The 19,036-nt window shown below is 35.9% G+C and overlaps 1 protein-coding gene across 1 annotated transcript in view; it reads left to right on the forward strand.

Annotated features, from left to right (window-relative positions):
- Nucleotides 1-19,036, forward strand: part of Atox1 (Antioxidant 1 copper chaperone) — a 34,108-nt gene that overhangs the window by 10,913 nt on the left and 4,159 nt on the right. Inside the window, exon 2 of the mRNA XM_090380636.1 lies at nt 17,513-17,588. Within this exon, the coding sequence (XP_090236762.1) occupies nt 17,513-17,588 (76 nt within the window). The remainder of the gene's footprint in view (nt 1-17,512; nt 17,589-19,036) is intronic.

The following is a 19,036-nucleotide window of genomic DNA, read 5'->3' on the forward strand; positions in this document are numbered from 1 at the left end:
TTTCTTTCCATCCTTTTCCAAAGATTTCTCGTAATCTGCCTTTGCTTTCCTAAACTGCTTTGTGACTTGGTTACAGACCAACTTATATCTATCGAAGGCTTCCATGTCACCCATTAATTTATGTATCCCATGCATTTTTCTTCTCTGCCACATATCTCATTAGTTCATCTGACATCCATTTAGGCCTAAATCTTGAACATTATTATTTCTTAGTTGGTGTGTAAAGCCTAGTAGCTTCCAAGATTAATTCTTTGAATGCTTCCCATTTAAAATTTGCTGTTGGCAACATCATCAGTTGGCCCCTCTGTATAGAATTTAAATACTGTCATAGACCTCCACAGTCGCCTTTACGAAAGCAAAAACCCTTCCCCTTACCCTCGATGGTAGTTACCTCTTTGACAAATCCCACTTCAGCACAGTGCAATCACTGCCATCTAGGGGTTCCTTTATCTGCAGATTCTTAATTCATGAAGAATCACTATTGATAATCAAATCAAGTGTATTACTCCCTCTAGTTGTCTCCCAAACATGCTAATATAGAAAACAATCATCCAATAAATCCACAAAAGCCTTGCTAGTGTGTGAGTGACCAACCCACAAATTCTAGTTAATATCCGGGAAATTAAAATCGCCCATTATAAGACTCTGATTTACTGGCCCACTATTTCCCTGTACAGTTTTTTATTATACTCTGTGTTATAGGCCTAATGAGTTATCAGAGTCATTTGGCCTATAACACACTCCTACTCTCAATTTTGATTTCCCAGTGTCACAACAAACTGACTCGACACTGCACTGTCCAGCCATGTCGACTGGCTATTCTTCCTTGGATTTTATGTGGTTCTTAACTAATAGCATAACCCCTCCTCCATTCCTGTACACATTGTACTCCCCAAATTCCAGTTCTGCATTCCTTATATCTGTGTGACACCACATCACTGATATTCCAACATCTGCCTTTGATGTTTTGACCAATACCTCAAATTCATCAAATTTATTTACGAAACTCCTTGCATTGGTCTACATGCAAGTATACGTGCACTTGTTCCTATTCTTAGCTACCCTAACACAGCCCATGTGTTACTTGTACCGCAATGACTCCTAGCAGTCTCTGAACTCCCCTGCATCTTGTTTTCCAGGCTGCTGCTCATTCCAATAGAAACAGTGTAAGAATCACTTTCACCTCTGCCAGTGGCTACTGTTAATCTATTAGTCCTTGTATCCCCTTTCCCCAAGCTAGCAGTTTTCCGACCCACCTAACACTGCCTTGATACCATCAGCAAATATTCTTGCACCCTTTCTATTTAAGTGTATCTCATCCCTATAGAAGCAGTCTCTCCTCTTAACAAGCACAGACCAGGCTGAGAAAATTCTATCCCTTGAGCCTTGCACAATCTCTCCAGGGCTGAATTGATCGACAAGGTTCTCATCATATACTCCCTCCTATCATGTCTGGGCAGAATTGCAGACACTTTCAAATTCAACCCTAATTCAACAGTGACCTGTACTTGTTTACTAATTCCACCAGTCTCCTACTCTTAATATCATTATTGCCAACGTGTACAACAATATCTCCTTTTGTGCCCTTAAAAGATATCTGCTCTATGTCGTCAACCTTTGCCCCAGGCAGACATATTGGCAGGCACCCCAATGATTCCTGCCAGGGGCAATTGACCATTAGTGCTTCTGAGATTAGGGCAGAAATTAAACTGGTTATAGTCTGTGTTCACGCACCGATCAGTACATCATCTACTATGCCTACCTGTCAATCAAATGTTGTTCTCGACTTCTGCTCCAGAGTGATAACACTTTCCGTCTGTTTACCGAGCGAGCAGTGCTATTGTGTGGTAACGCCAAACAAGTTTGACCAGTAAGGTACATGAAGTTCGCTCTGTTGGCTTTCTTTACCTTCACCCACTTTGTGTATAATGTTGGTGTTAACCTTGAATCAGCTGCATGGAGTTGATTTGACCCTGATAATATTTCAGTAATTTGTGCTTTATCTACTCCATCCACACAGCTGAAACTCCTAATAGGCTGTTTTTGAAAATGTTTTCTTTGAATTCTACACTGAAAATTCCAGAAATGTCTGTTAATTATCTCACAGTTAGAAAAAATTCACCAATAAATTAAACCTTATTCTGTGCACATGTTGATTGGCATGTCATGTAGTGTTATTGATAGCAAGCTCACTTTACTGTTCCTTGCTTTTCTCCAATTGGTGTATGCTCTCTGGCTTCGTGATGTTAATGCATCATCTGGGATCAAACTGATCAAAAGTTTCATGTAGCGAGTGCTTCAGTTACTGACAGGGTGGTGTCTGATCACAGGCGTTTTTTGAAGCATGTGGTTTGTAATTTGCATTTGCTCACTGACAGTCTAAAGGGAGTTTTAACTTTAAAAAATTAATTAAATAAGTATATGTTTTTAATATAGATGTGATTCTTCACAGTTCTGTTCAAAAAAGATTGGAAATAAAGGTGCCATAAAAAATGAACAATTTTTCACAGTTATATTCAGAAAAAAATTGAAAATAAAGGTGGCATAAAAAATTGAACAATTTTGAATTATTTTTTGATGATTTTTCAAAATTTCACATTCCTAACTCAGGTTAAAGCTGTCCCTTGACACATATGTTTATTGAGGTTGTACTGTATCATCATAACATCTGCTTTATGCAAAGAGTTTTGTCACCAAAAATTCATTATCCAGGAGTTCATCCAGTACACAGCTCTGCATAATGTGACCAAGGATATATCCCTCAACACCCTCTCTCACCTACAGTGAGTACAGGAATGTCGTCACTGGATATTTCAAGGACTGAAAAAAAAAAAAAAGGTTCAGGTGTAACGAATCCAGGTTCCAGTTGTTCTATATTGGTGGCAGGACTAAGATATGGTGACAGCAGCATAAATCAATGGAACTATCGTGCCAGATGTCAAAACCGCAGGCTGGGGTTGGAAGTGTGATGGTGATAGAATAAGAGTGGACTGGGGAAAGAGGGGGAGTGTTTTCATGACACACATTAGGTCCTCTGATACTTTTTGATAAAAATCTGAATGCTACATATACTTTATTACTAATTAGATGTATCTATTCAGGTGACGAGGGTGATTTTACCGTACTTTATTGACCTGCTCAGGTACAGGATTTCAACACAATTGAGTATCTTTGTGCTGAAGTGGAATGAGGCACTTGTGGTAGGAATTCATTGCTGGCCAATCTGAGCACTTGTGAAATGCAGTAGTGTGCATGTTTTCTTGTACCCAGATGACTTAAGACTGTTCTTAGGTTTAAAGATGGCACTACTTGTTATTAGAACAGCACAGGTATGAGACCCGTCTGTCAATTTTATTATTATTATTATTATTAATAGCCATATGGTGCAAGGAAGCCCGAGGTTTATGCTGCACCAGAGGGGAAAAAAAAAAAAAAAAAATCCTGAGTTACCCAAAGAGACAGAGTCAAAAGTAGAAGGAAATCACCAAGGAGAAGAATGATGATATCCAGCTCAGGACCCTGGGTGTGCCAAGCCCATACTCACCAGATGTGAGCTTCACTATTTATATATTTACTTTATAACTCTTTAAATGTGGAAAAAGAAGTTAGTCTCTTTTCCTACACTACTAGATCGATGTCTTTGGTATGTTCGGAGATGAGGATAAGTGCCCACTCCTACTGTAAGTCCGACTATTGGCATACTCGCGACATCGCTTCCTCCCATGCGTTTCACTGCCATGACATCAGGGTCCTATATGACGAGGTACCAGTTGATCTACATTGTTGGAGATAATTTGGTTTCTGCAGAACACACTCCTGAAGTCTGTTTAGCCTATAGACACTGAATTACTGCTTGCATATTCAGTACGGTTGCCATGTTCCGACTAACGTTGGGTCCACATGTGGTCTAATCTGCTTGTGTAGTTGCCTGCTCGCACACTGTGGGAACCCCATACTAACGATCCCCAAGCTAGAGCTCAAAATGATCGTTTGCTACTGAGGATAAAATAGGAACCTTCTTTTTTGACTTCTCCCTCTTAATTAATTCCACAAACAAATAGGTCGAGCCTTTTTAAGTTCATTTTACTAATATTTATTAACTGCACAATTGTGATGAAAGGTGAAATAATTTGCATGCAGAAAAGTACTCGTTAAAGAACGATTTTCCCAAGGTCAGGTAGAAGCTTCCAGTGCACACATTTGTACATTGTCGAGAACATCCAACTGCTCCTAAGTTTCGGAAGTTGTGCCAGTTTGTAAGTGCAGCAGAAAAGATAAGTTTATACAAACAAGCTTAATATAATGAGTAACAGCAAAGCTTAGTAAGACGGCATGGAAGAAGGGTGAGCACATCCCCCTGAGGAACACCCGCTGTTATACGCTAATATCAGTGGTTCCCAATCTAATAATAATAATAAGATTCTTTATTAACATCAATTGTATATAATAGTGATTCCTTACACAGAAAGACAGAGGATTCTTATAATATGTTTTTTATTAGAAAATAATAATAATAAATAACTAAATAATAATAAATAAATAAAAAACAAAAATAATAATCAAAATGTAAAAATTAAGTAGTAATTAAAACAAAAAAGGGCTACAAGTTGAGCAGAACATGAAATGACATCCGCTAACTAAGACCGGCACTTACGTAACTGTCCTTTACAAACAGAAAGATAGGACAAGATGCCATCGCGATATGCCTTGTCAATAGACCACAGGTCGATGTTGAGCAAGTTGAGCGTGTCCAGAGTCACATTTGGGAAGTGTCTCTTGAAATTTTGTAACCTCTGGAGCCTTGAGCACAATGAGGGGTTACTGCGGAGATATCTGCCTGGCAAACGCCAACCAACCGTGTTCCAGATGTTGATGTGATCATGCTTAGCTGAGCACAGATGAAGGAATGCCTTTATTTTTGGCACATGGGCTCTGTGGACTGTGGGCGTGTATTGCAGGTTGGAGCAGAGTGTAGATCTGGTGCGACCACAAGTTGGCCCACTTCAGGACCCAGAATTCGAGGTCCCATAGTTTCCTGAGGCTGGTGGGTGGTGCCGCCAACCAAACTTCCACGGCATAGGAGAGAACACTACAGAAGTAAGTTGCAAAGTATCTGTATTCTGTGGTATCTCTGTTGCAAGGTATTTGTATTCCGTGCCCACGGAAGTGGAGAGGGTGGGGGAATGAACCCGTAAGCTGTTTTTAATATCGAAAAATATACTGTTCGCAGTTTATTCGTTTGTATCCTGAAGATTGCTGATTTTAGCTTCCTACATAATGGTTTACATTGGGATTAAACAAAAATGCTTACATTTTAGAAAAAACGGAAATAAATTTTAGTAGTGTTATTTAGTAATTAATAAATTAATTTTCAATATTAGTACTATGCAGGCCAAAAATTCAATTGTTTTCTTGCAAATAGACAATAGCAACTTAGTCGTGGTACCCATTGGTAAGCTTTTTGAAAATTGCATCACTCCTATTGGTAGTGAATGTGGCATGCTGCACTTTCTAATTTTTATTAACTGACTTAGTAGATACTCTGCAGAAGACTTGATTTTTTGTTGCTAAATGTGAGCAATTATCTATTTAAGCAATTGATATACCTTAACTGAATTCAAGGATACTCTCATAATTATGGCTAATGGTTTGCTTACTTCCTTTGTTGCCTTCTTTCCTGCTTACTTCCTTTGTTGCTTTCTTTGTTGCCTATAATTAGATAGATCCCATCTACCCCGGGTGCCTTTCTTATGTTTAACTTCAACAATTTCTCCTTCACTTTGCTCTCAGTTATTACAAAATTATTTAGCTCCCTGTGAGAGTTTTATTAACTTCTGGCCTTCATTCTCTTAGAGAATTTCTCATGTGTGAATGTAGATAGAAAATGCTCATTCAATTTGTTAGCTACCTGAGCAGAATCATCAACAGTTGAACCATCAATATGAAGTGGACCAATCTGATTCATCCCCTTCCTTCTAGAATTTATATAAGTAGAGAAGCCTTTGCTGCTTTTGTTTGCATCCTTTGCTAAAGATTTCTTGTAATCTGCCTTCGCTTGTCTAACCTCCTTTGTGACTTTATTACAGACTAATATATCTACCATAGGCTTCTGTGTTGCCTGATAATTTTTATGAAACCCCAATCATTTTTCTTCCCTGTCACAAGTCTGTTGTGGCAGAGAAGAAATATCAGTGGATATCAGTTTGTCTGACATCCATTTAGGCCTAAAACTGGAACAGTATTTCTTAGTTGGTATGAAAAACCTAGTAGTTTCCAAAATTAATTCCTTGAATGTTTCCCATTTAGAATTTGCTGTTGGTAACATCATGAGTTGGTCCCACTGTATTGGTCCCACTGTACAGAATTTAAAAACTGTCTGAGACCACTATAGTCACCTTTACGAAAGCAAAAACCCTTCCTGATGGTAGTTACATCTTTTAGTAACTCCCACATCAGTACACTGTGATCACTGCCACCTAGTGGTTCCTTTATCTGCAGGTTCTTAATAATAATCACTGCTGATAATAAAATCAAGAGTATTACTCCCCCTGATTGACTCTTGAACATGCAGCTGTAGAAAATAGTCATCCAATAAATCTACAAAAGCCTTGCTAGTGTGCAAATGACCAATCCACGAGTCCCAGTCAATATCTGGAAAGTTAAAATTCCCAATTATAAGACATTCTGATTTATTGGTTCACTATTTCTCTGTACATTTGTTCATTGTACTTATCAGTCATTAGGCCTATAACACACTACTACTCTCGAAATTCCTCTGAAATATCTTCCTGAAGTGTTGCCCCCCCATCTCCTGTATGGCACTGAATGAATTTATGTATCTTTGTCTCTTCATCAGAATTTCTCTCTGCTGTACTTTTGTTTCTTAATTTATTGTAGAGCTCAATTGCCCCTGATAGATTGGTGTCAGTAGAACAGTTTGTTGTTGCCTTGTCTGCTAGCTGTAGGGAGAACAAAGGTTTTTTATGCATTCCTCCCTTGTTGGTTTTGGTTTTTAATATGCAGTTGTAAGAACCAGGTTCTAAGCATTATAGAATCTTAATTATATATATAAAAAAAACAATTGTAAAAGTTTTTGAATGCTGTGCTTAATAGCATATCCATCAACCTGTGCAATGTTCATGACATTGCACAGGTTGATGGATATGCAATGTTCATGACATTTTTGTATTTGTCTCTAATTGGTTTTTAACATGGTCTTCAAGACCCCACATAATTTCAGTGATTTCCTCCTCTTCTACTTGGTCTATAGAGTTAAATCCCAATACCTTTCGACAAGTGTTTTCTTTTGATTTTGCTATCTTATGCTGATGCTGCATAAGCTCATACATTTGCTTTCTTGCATCACATGCCACTACTACTATTATTGAGAATTTCCTAATTCAGGTAGTTATGTACAAATAAGAAAAATGCAGGATCAAGTTAAGCCTATTTATGATAATAATATGAACAGGTTGGAAAATATTGAAGTGTGTGTGTGTGTGCGCTCTTTGCATTTTATGGTATACATATTAGGAACGAGGTTATCCACTTTTTGGAAAAGATTTTGCAGCTCCATCAAACACTTAAGTTTTTGAAAATTTTTGACATTTTATTGACTTAATTGTCATTAATTTTATAGAAGTAGTTTTATAGTCTCCTACTCACACTCCTTAGTTTATTTTGAGTTTAGATAGAGGTTTTGTAGGTTACTATTTAGTATCTTTAGAATCTTGTACCATTTGAAACTTGATGACATTTTCATAGTATATTAGATCGATAGGGAATAGCATAATGTATATATCGAACTTGATAGTATAACGTAATAGTAATGGAGGCATGTGATGCAAGAAAGCAAGCGTATGAGCTTATGTAGCATCAGCCAATAAAAAATAAAACAATTTCACACATCCATTCCTTCTAGAAGTTTGTCCAGCTCCTACTTGAATTTATTTAAGCTATCAACTTCCACAACGACAGTTGGAAGTTTGTTCCAGCAATTAATCACCTGCTGGCTAAAGGTAAATTTCTGCAAATCCATTCTACAACTGTCTTTCCTCAATTTGAATTTATGCCCCCCTCAGTGTGGAATCTGAGCAAGAGGAAGAATCCCATCAGAATTCAGTGTGCTCAACCCATTCAACGCCTTATATACCTCAATTAGATCACCTTGCAGTGCCTAATCTCCAGCTGCTGCAATTTGCAGAACTTAAGCCTTTCTCCCTTCTCTGTACATGCTCAAGCAACTCTACATCCTTCCTAAAATGAGGCCTCCACAACTGTATCAGTACTTAATGCGTGGCCTGACCATTGCCTTATACAAAGGGATAATCATCTCCTTTTCCCTACTAGCAAAATTCCTGTATATCATTGACAATACCCCATGACCTGCTCTGGCAGCCTGTCTGCATTGCTCGGAAAACTTAATATCTGAATGCACAATTACTCACAGACCTTTTTCATTTTCTACCACCCTAAGTGTAGTACTACACAATTGGTATGTTTCTCTGGGGTTACTTCTACCCATATGCAGTACTTTGCATTTGTCAATGTTAAACTGAAGTTTGATATTGACATAAAATTAAACAGTGTAATACGTAGCGCTCTATTAGAAATCTGTTAGCTTAGTATAGCTTAGTCAATTATGTCAAAAAATTAATATAGACATATATTAATTAAATTGTATTTAAACAGAAATCATGCCCCAGGCTAGAGCAGCAAAGCAACGACACAAAGTAGCAAAAGTGCTGTGACTTGGGGGAGAACTGAGGGGAGTGATTCTCAATACATCACAGTCTAAAAAAATGTGCAAAATAGGAAATGTTTGTAGACCTTTCTGGAACAGGACATGAACTAGCCAAGGAGGATGTCTTTGTGTGCTAGATGTGGGGAATGAGAGAAATTAGGCACCAACTCAGCATTCTGATGGGCTTCTATGAGAGTTTGAGGTGTAGGGTAGATGCCCTCGAAGGAATTAAAATGGGCGGCCTATCAGGCTCTCAACTGCCCAACTGAACACCAGAGCTCACTGCGTCAGGCAACACAGCGGCAATCTTCAGAGCAGAATGCTTTGGTCCCACAGGAGCTAGTTATTGTCAGTGACTCAATTGTCAGGGAAACGGGGAAATATATTGTGTGAAAAAGATAGCCGAAGTGGAACAGGACCAGAGTATGTCTGCCAAGGGGCAAAAGTTGATGATGTTGTAGAGTAGATATCATCTTTTAAGGGCACAAAAGGTGATATTGTTGTACATTGGCACTAATGACATTAAGTGTAGGAGATCTGTGGACTTAGCAAGTACAGGTCAATGTTAAAAAAGAGTCGCAAGTTAAGGTTAAATTTGAAAGTGTCTGCAATTCTGCCCAGACAAAATAGGAGGGAGTATATGATGAGATCCTTGGGAATCAATTTGGCTCTGGAGAGATTGTGCATGGCTCATGGGGTAGAATTTTTCTCAGTGGGGTCTGTGCTTGTTAACAGGAGAGATTGCTTTTACAGGGTTTTTTTTGTTTTGTTTTAAGGAGCATTAGCAACTAAGGCCATATTGCTCCGTGAATATGCGGTGGTCATTCCCTGACCTTTCCGCATCCTCCGTATTTGGTGGTGACGGGCTTGAACCCCGGTCTGATCAAGAAGCGTGTGCTACGCACTGCTGCTCCTTCCCACCTGGCTACGGAGGTGGCTTTGCTTTTACAGGGATGGGATATACTTAAATAAAAAGAGCACCAGAATATTTGCTGATCCTATCGAAGCAGTGTTAGGCATGTCGGAAAACTGCTAGCTTGGGGAGATTTAGAGACTAAAAGATTAACAGTAGCCAAAGGCAGAGGCGAAAGAGATTCTTGTACTGCTTCTATTGGAATGAGCAGCAACCTGGAAAACAAGTTGCTGGGAGTCATGAAACAAATAAATACATGGGCTGTGTTAGGGTAACTAAGAGTAAGAACTGGTGCATGTATACTTGCATGAACACCAAGCATGATGATTTGTGGGTTCTCTTCATATTATAGAAAAAGCATACAATTATGACTACCCCTAAACCAGTCCTTTGATGTTGATGTGCAGCTACCACAGCAAAAGGAGGTGCCCATATCTTCGCTTCATCACTCTTAGGTATTCCAAAGTAGTCTTTGTATGCATTACAAAATTTTGTGTTACTAGCAACATTTGGACCCATATAACATCCACAAAGGTAGTAGAATGAATGGAGATAACTTTCATCTTCATTTGGTAGCCATGGTAAACTGTCAGAAAAACTGTAAACGAGACCAGGAAAGTTAGTGTTCTGCATTGCATTTGTTCACACATCAGGGGAGAAAAATAACTTATTATACAAATACTACAGGCTCTTATATATCAAAGATTATTACATATCAAAAAGAAATAATAATTGCTTGATGTCTATTTGTTCAATTTTAATAAAGTTTGGTGTAGCAAATATTTTTAACAAGACCAAGTGGAAAATTTTCTGAAAATCTGTCCACTAGGAGGTCCTCTGTTAACATGAGGTTGGACAGACATGGCAAAGATAATGAGTGTGTTCACATATATATGTGAACATACCTAAAAAGGGTTGGCAGTGTTCATGAAAGTGGTAAATACAATAGCAAAATCTGCCCCATCATATGCAGTTATCAAAAATTGGGTGGCTGAATTTAAATGGTGGAACTGGCATCAAAGATGAACCATGCAGTGGCTGTGCATCAACAGCACCACTCCAGAAAATATTAATAAAATTTACGACATAGTGATGGATGATCTGTAGAGGTTGCAGGCATCTTAATTGAACAGGTCCAAAACATTTTGACAAATGAATTAGGTATGACAACAGTTTTCCAATGATTGGTTCCCCTCACCTTTTTGAGTAGATCAGAAACATCTTCAGTTCAAAACTTCAAAGCAACTTTTTGCTTGTTATCAAGCAGCTCCTGAAAAAACTTTCTGACTAGATATGTAACCATGGATGAAACATGGCTTCTACCAACCAGAGTAAAAACTTAATTACTTTGGTTGGTAAATAAGAATTATAATCAAAATAATGGAAGCTTGCTGATTCACCACCTGAAAAGAAGACCAAGTTGGTCCCATTGGCATATGAGGTCATGTCATCTGTATTCTGGGATTCAAATGGGATAATAATGGTATATTATCCTCCAAAGGGACAAAAATAAATGGACAATACTATACTAACTTAACTAAACAGTGAGTGCAATCAAGTGAAAGAGGCCAAGAAAAGCTACCTGAGTGTTCTCTCTCACTAAGACAGTGTACCTGATCACACATTAGTTGTTGTTGTTATGGCTGAAATTCATCAGGCTAGGCTATGAATTGTGCCACCCACCATACTAGATCTAGTAGGTATAGCGACTGCTGTCAAAAATAAAAACCAATATGTTTGGAAGAAAATTTGGATCAGATTATGAGGTGATAGTGACCACATGCCTGTTTTTTCAGGACCTTCAAGAAAGCAACCACAAAACTAGATTCTTCTTGGAGTATCTCTAGAAAAAGTGAATTGAGTTACAAGGGACTACATCAAAAAATAAAGTGAAGTCAACATTATCTAACTCAGTGTTTCCCAACCTTTTTTTTACCATGCCCCACCTAAGTCTTTCTAAAATTCTGATGCCCCCTATGTAACGTTGGGAAACACCGATATACATATTTTTTATATTCAAAAATTGAATTATTTCCTAAATGAAGCCTAATTACAACTTGTTCAGGACACAAAACTTAGGTTTTAGGAAGAAATCATTAGGAAATTATTAAGAAAAAAACAGTAAGTAAATTTTCAAAACATATAATGGACAACTAAAATTCAAGTACAAAATAATTTATATGAAAGATTTTTTTATAATATTTTAATTTTTAGTAATTATTATTTAATTGTTTAATAATTTCAACATTCCATGTGAAGTCACTTCTAGATGAGTGCACTAAATTTAGTGAGACCCTTGTGCTTGATGCTTGCCGCAGAGAGATTTTATATTGGGCTCCAATTTAGTCAGCTTCAGTCTCAAGTCTCCCCGTTTTGTGATATCCAGTCGATTTCTTTTCTTTAGGAACAAATCATTTATGGCACTAAATCCACATTCAGCTAAATATGAAGATGGAAACGGTAACAATAGCTCTCTTGCAAAGTTGGTTGAATTTGGGTATTTAATTTCTGTTTCATCACAAAGCCATGCCATCGCTCCTTTTATATTGAATAAAGTTTTAACTGACTCATCATTTTGCATTTCTGAGAGTTCTTCTTGGTACTGCATTGATACATCAGACAAATCCACTAACATTGGTTGCATCATCCAGGTTGGAAAATCAATTTGTTTTAAATCAGAAAACCTTTCTTTTAAATCAGCGGACAGAATTTTCAGATGATCGACAATAACAAGTACAGCGGTATCAGTCACTTCACATTTTTGCAGCCAACGAAACTGTTCAAAATTTTTGTTACAAATATATTTTTGACATAATTCAATAAATGTAATGAAACCAAATATCTTCGCTTTTGCATCGACGAGAGTTTTATTTGTTCCTTGAAGTTGTTTATTTAATATATTTAGTTTTTCAAAGATATCGGCTAAATAACTCACAAATGCTTTACCATCGACCGTTAACAGATGCTTCATTTCAGGTTTGTCACTTAAAAAGTCACTAATAGTATCAAATAGTTCCATGAATCTTTTCAAGCAGTTCCCTTTCGAGAGCCACCTTACTTCAGTGTGAAGTAAAAGTCTCACATGGTCTCCATTTTGTTCTTCACAAAAAAGCTTGAAGAGACGCTCACATTTGGCATTAGCTTTAATAGCATTGACACATTTTATAACTGATTTTAGTACTTCATGAAGAACAGGCGAAATATTTTTAGCTACCAAGTTTTCCCTATGAATAACACAATGCACAAGAAGCATTTCTGGATTCTCATCTTTCATCAATTTTAAGCAGCCATTTTTCTTGCCCATCATATTAGGAGCACCATCTGAAGCGCAAGATGTTATATTTTTCATTGGTATATTATTGTCATCTAAGTAATTTTTTAGCTTATTATATATATCTTTGGAGGTAGTGGTGCTCTCTAATGATTTACAGAATAACATTTCTTCAGCAAAATTACCTTTATCAATATATCTCACATAAGTTATCAGTACGGCTTCACTGTCTCTCAAAGTTGATTCATCCATTTGCACTGAGAATTTTCTTGTTTTCAGCTTTCCAACAAGTTGTATTTCAATATCTTCACTCATTTCATCTATTCTTCTGCTAACAGTATTGTTATTGAGTGGCATAGCTTTCACGTCTTTGTCATCTTTTTCCAGAACTGTTTTAAGAAATGCTGATATTGATGGTTTGATTAAATTCTCTCCTATAGTATGATTTTTCCCAGATTTAGCAATGAGTAAAGAAATTTCATAACTAGCCTCAAGAGTACGATTGACAGTTGCAGTATGAGCAATAAACAGAGACTTTAATGTTGCTCTTTTTTCAAAATTCTTCTGTAAAGTTTGAAAGTAATCTAAATCTGAATTTACATGAGCATTATGTTTCGCCTTCAAATGTGCCTCAAGACGACCTCGCTTCATTGATTCGTTGGTCAAGCATTGTTGGCATAAAAGACAAAAAGGTGACCTTTGATCGTGGATAGCGGGTATGAAACCAAATTTTAAGTATTCCTCTGAATACTGACGAACTTTTTACTTGCACTACTCATTTTACTGCGCAACTGAAAGAAATAAATATAAGATAAATCAAAAACTAAAAATAAACTATGCATTAAAGTTAATTTAATTTTATTTTAATATATCAAAATTAATTATTAGTACGCTTTTTGAATGAATAAATCACACGAATTACTGAATTCGTGCTATTAAATCTGTGGTCTCTGTGAACAAGCAGATAAGTCTAATTTGTCAAAAATGAGATAAGTGCACTATAATAAAGTATTTATTATTTACTATTATGTGACACGCAGCTATCTTCGTTATTGTAGTTTTAGCGTGAGTAATAAATATTTGTATATTCGAATATATGCGTGTTTATATGAGAGTGTGAAGTTTATTTTTCCTCTCCTGCAAATTCGAGTTTTTGGACTTATTTGCTTATTTACTGAGACCACAGAAATACATATATGACAAATACATACCATTGTATATCACGGTTCTTCATTAATAATAATTCTGTGCGTGGACAAAGTAATTTTTATTTTAATCTGAGATCGTCAAACCTATCCAAATGTACAGTCACGATGCCCAAACGAGCGTTTGTATGAAAGGAATTACCTATTTCATATAACATGCTGAGTTTGCGGTAGGCTACAGTAGACAACCACTTTGCTTGCACATTGCATATGCCATAAGCAATCGTCCAATACAGTATGTACTATTCCTTCACTAGGCATAGTAAGCAATACTCTCCGAGCAAACTGTAGTTGATATTACTCCAAACTTTCAAGTGCAGCTCTATAGAAAGTACAACATTTAACGAATGCTTATTTAAAATTGAGATACCAACAATTCTTCTTTTGTACAAGTTAAATCATAGTAGGCGGTTGTTTTAAACTCTAGACGAGCAATTTTTGAATTGCCCCCCTGAACAATCAAATTGCCCCCATGTGGGGCGTGGGACCCACGTTGGGAAACACTGATCTAACTCCTATGCTAGGTTAGAAAATCAAATAACCTTTGTATATAGAAATACCAATGATACCACTGGATACAGTTCATAAAATATGTGTAAGAAACAGTTAAATATAAACAAACTTATTTTTTTACACATAGTGTTATACAGGGTGTATGAGAATTATCTCTTCAACTTTGATCTTAAATAAAATTTTAATTGTGAGTTGCAGATCAATATTGAAAATCTTATTTTAAAGAAAAACTTTCGAAGTTTCACTGAGTACTGGTTGAAGCTGCACACCTTTACAAATTGCAACTGCTGCAAGCAATTTTGCAAGATGATAGGGTTGCCTGTAAGGAATTTGATAGATTCGACACTTATAATGAATTTCAGGAAAAAATCATGTTCACAGATGAAGCCACATTCCATGTTTCAGGGACAGTTAACAAACAAAACATACAAATCTGGGGATCAGAAAACCCACACATCATGACAGAGCACATCAGAGACAGCCCCAAAGTTAAATGTTTGGCCTCTTTCATAATTGTGTGATTGGACCTTTTTTCTTTGTGGAATCGATGATCAACTGTGACATCCCTAGACATGCTGGAAACTTTGTCTATCTGCAGCTAGAAGAACTTAGTGATTTCTTCTTCTTCCAGAAAGATGGTGCCCCGCCACACTGGGGCTTGATTGTGCATGAGTCTCTCAATGAGAAATACCCAAATTGATGGATTGGGCATGGTGGTCCCATATCTTGACCACCTAGATCACCAGATATTACGCTCTGTGATTTCTTTCTATGCGGGTATGTTAAAGGCCTTGTGTACAAAACTCTGGTGGCTGACATTAATGATTTTAAGAAAAGAATCGCAGTTAAAATTGAAAATGTTGATGCAAACATGCTGCAGCGTAGCGTTCATGGCAGGAATTGGAATATCGTTTGGATATTTTGCGTGTGACTAAACGGTGCCCACATTGAGTGTTTGTTGCTTTCAGAAAAAACTGAAATTTTATCTGCTGATGTCGCCTGAACAGTAATTCCAAGTCTTTCAATAAAGTTATTTCAAAATAAAGTTTAAATAATGTATGATTCTCATACATCCTGTATTATCAACTGAACTTTTTGATCAAATCTTGTATATGTATAGTGGGTTCTGCTTATAAGAATAACTGGTTGTTTTATTGAATCAAAACTTGGAAGCCTAAATCTTTTTTGTGCAAAATTCTCTTATAAGAATTATAATTTTGGTTTATTGAATCATAAAGGTTGATGTCATTAATAATCCAGGATTTTCAGTGTTTTTTTTGTTACTGATTTTATTGGACCAATTGAACTTGAGCATATATGTATAAGCACACTATACAGGGGACTCCTAATTATCCATAGTGGGTGGTAAATAAATTTTCCTGGATAATTGAAACCTAGTATGATCAGCAGAATGAAACACTGAAATTTTACAAAAATGTAAATTTAATTTACATACTTATATTTATGAAAAGTATACTAGAGCATGGGGAAATATGATAAAATTTAATATGTAAATTTTTTTGAGAAAGGAAAACAATGCTTTACATTTTCTCTTAATAATTTTGAAGTGTCATCAGGTCAGTGAGTGTGGCATCTCCATGTTGTTTCCATATAGTCAAATAGAGATTCCACAAGACTAAACAGGGGACAGACTACAGTTATTTCAATCCCCCAGATGATTTGGAGTTTATTATACAATTGCCTTGTTTGCTTTCACAGTTTACATGCAGGACTTTACTTTACCATCTGTCAGAAATGATCACGTGATAATCACCATTGTTTGTCTGCTGACTCCATTCCCTGAATGGATTGTACATTCCATACTGTACTGTAATTGAATTAATTTTAGATTGTCAGTGGCAGCATTCTCTTTCAGAAAGAATGCATTTTCGTAAAATGGCCTTAAGTTTCTTAAAATCCACCACAATTTTTTAATAATCTTTTTTATTCAATCCAGTGTAAGTTGTGATGGGTAAAAACATTAGAGTTTTATTTGAAGTCATGCATTTAATTATTTATTTATTTGTAGACATATACAGTATATAAAAATTTTAAGTTTAAACTTGGAGTGAGGTAAGGCTGTACCTTATAGCACTTTTTGTAGTTTTCGGCAACATTTAATAAAATAATGTAAATTACCAGTAGTTCAGTGTAGGAGGTGTAAAAATTTATCATTCTTATATATTGTGCTGTTAAATTATTAGATGAAATTATCAAGATGTATAGGGATGGACACATTATAAAATTATTTTGGAAGGAACAAATATGTTGATTTTACTTAGCTATAACAAACGGAATTAGAATTTGTGCTGAATAATTTGACTCATTTTGAAACTGAATTAGAGTAAATTGGGAATGTTTCAGAAGAGCAGGAGAAGTACCAGGATGCAGTGTGTCCAAAATTGTATTCCAGGTTAAAACCACAGCAGGCTTGATGTTTCTGTAGGTAACATGGCAACTGACTTTAGACAAGAGAGGAACAGTGAAAGCTCACACCTTTTATAAATTTTATAAGAGAACAGGGGTTTGACTTTTATTAGCTTGACTAGAAAACAGGTTGAGATCTTTATACTCATGTTTCAGAGAAAGTGAATTGATTCCTGATTTTAGATTTTTTCTGTTTTTATTTTATGATACTAAATTACAGTATATTAAATTATTTTAAATATATAAATCTTAAACAACTAAATTTATAGTTCAAATTTATCAGCTACTCTGGTTAATCAAATTTATAAACTATTTATTGTATTCCAAATTTGATAGAAAAATTATATTTATCTAATTTTTATCAAATTTTGCACTTTATATTTAGAGCTTCAACTGGTTGCCATGTAAATTATCTTTGCTTTGTTATTTTAAAATTTAAGGTACACGAATTTCAAGTAGAAATGACTTGTGAAGGATGTTCTGGTGCAGTGAAGAGGGTATTGGGCAAGCTAGAAGGTAAATGTACTTCCTTTATATTTAAGCTTTAGTATTCTGCAGATACCCAGGTCAACAAATGATACATGTTTATTTTATTGTGCTATCAACTGCACAAAGTGTAGTTTTGTGTAGGGATAAATTTGTTTCTTTTCAGCAGAAAGTTCTAATTAACAGGAAGAAAAAACTCAGTAGTTTAAAAAAAAAAAAAAATCAGAATGAAAAAGATTCATACACATATTCCCTGCTAGCATAAATGAGGCATACATGATCACTTCATAAAAATTTATCTCAAACCAAATATTGTCATATTTGAGTCTCCAAGCTGCACAGGGGTTGAAAGGTTAGTTGCCCCCCCTGGGTTATTTTTTCATACTAATGTGACTTTTGGCTTAATTTTTAAAACAAGAAAAGACTAGCCTCATTCAGAAATTCAGACAATTATATTTTGAATAAAACTATTTTTAAATTGGTTTTAGATAGTTAAACCTTTTTATATATTTTGATAGCTGCAGTTTTAAACCTATATAAACATTTCTTTAAAATGATAGAAAACTATGGGCAATTTCTTACAAGAAGTCTTGGTTTAATGTAGTTACTTTTTTTTGGTAGTCCTAAATTCAATGATGTTATCAACAGCATCAGTTCTCTTTTTTCGTATAAGCTTTGATGTTTGCATTTAAGATAAATTTCCTTGCAAAATTGTCTCAGAATTAAAATTCTCTTGCTTGGATACATGTGCACGCACGCACACCACACACACACACGCACACATACTGTACTGTAATTGAATTAATTTTAGATTGTCAATGGCAGCATTCTCTTTCAGAAAGAATGCATTTTTGTAAAACGGCCTTAAGTTTCTTAAAATGCACCACAATTTTTTAATAATCCTTTTTATTCAATCCAGTGTAAGTTGTGATGGGTAAAAACATTAGAGAGTTTTATTTGAAGTCATGCATTTAATGTACGTGTAATTTCAAGATACGTGTAATGTTTCTTTGAAGTGAAAAATTCCTTCATGCCGAGCTATGCCAGAATTAACACAAATAGATAAAATAGGGTAGTAGTGGCATGTGATGCAAGAAAGCAAGTGTATGAGCTTATGCAGCATCAGCCAAAAAAAAAAAAAAAAATCACACCATTCCCTCCAAATGCCTGTCCAGTTCCTCCTTAAATTTATTTAACCTATCAATTTCCACAATGACAGATGGAAGTTTGTTCCTGCAATTAACCACCTGCTGGCTAAAGCCAAATTTCCGCACATCTATTCTACATGTCTTTTTTTAATTTGAATTTATGTCCCCTTAGGTTCGTAATCTGAACAAGTGGAAGGATTCCATCAGAATTCAGCATTCTCAACCTATTCAAGGCCTTATACATCTCAATCAGATCACCGTGCAGGTGCCTAGTCTCCGACCGCTGCAATTTGCAGAACTTAAGCCTCTCTTGGTAAGAGGATCCCTTCA

The sequence above is a fragment of the Mastigoproctus giganteus genome, chromosome 1 (assembly GCF_048544385.1).
Source record: "Mastigoproctus giganteus isolate SK-2022 chromosome 1, ASM4854438v1, whole genome shotgun sequence".
Classification (NCBI taxonomy): domain Eukaryota; kingdom Metazoa; phylum Arthropoda; class Arachnida; order Uropygi; family Thelyphonidae; genus Mastigoproctus; species Mastigoproctus giganteus.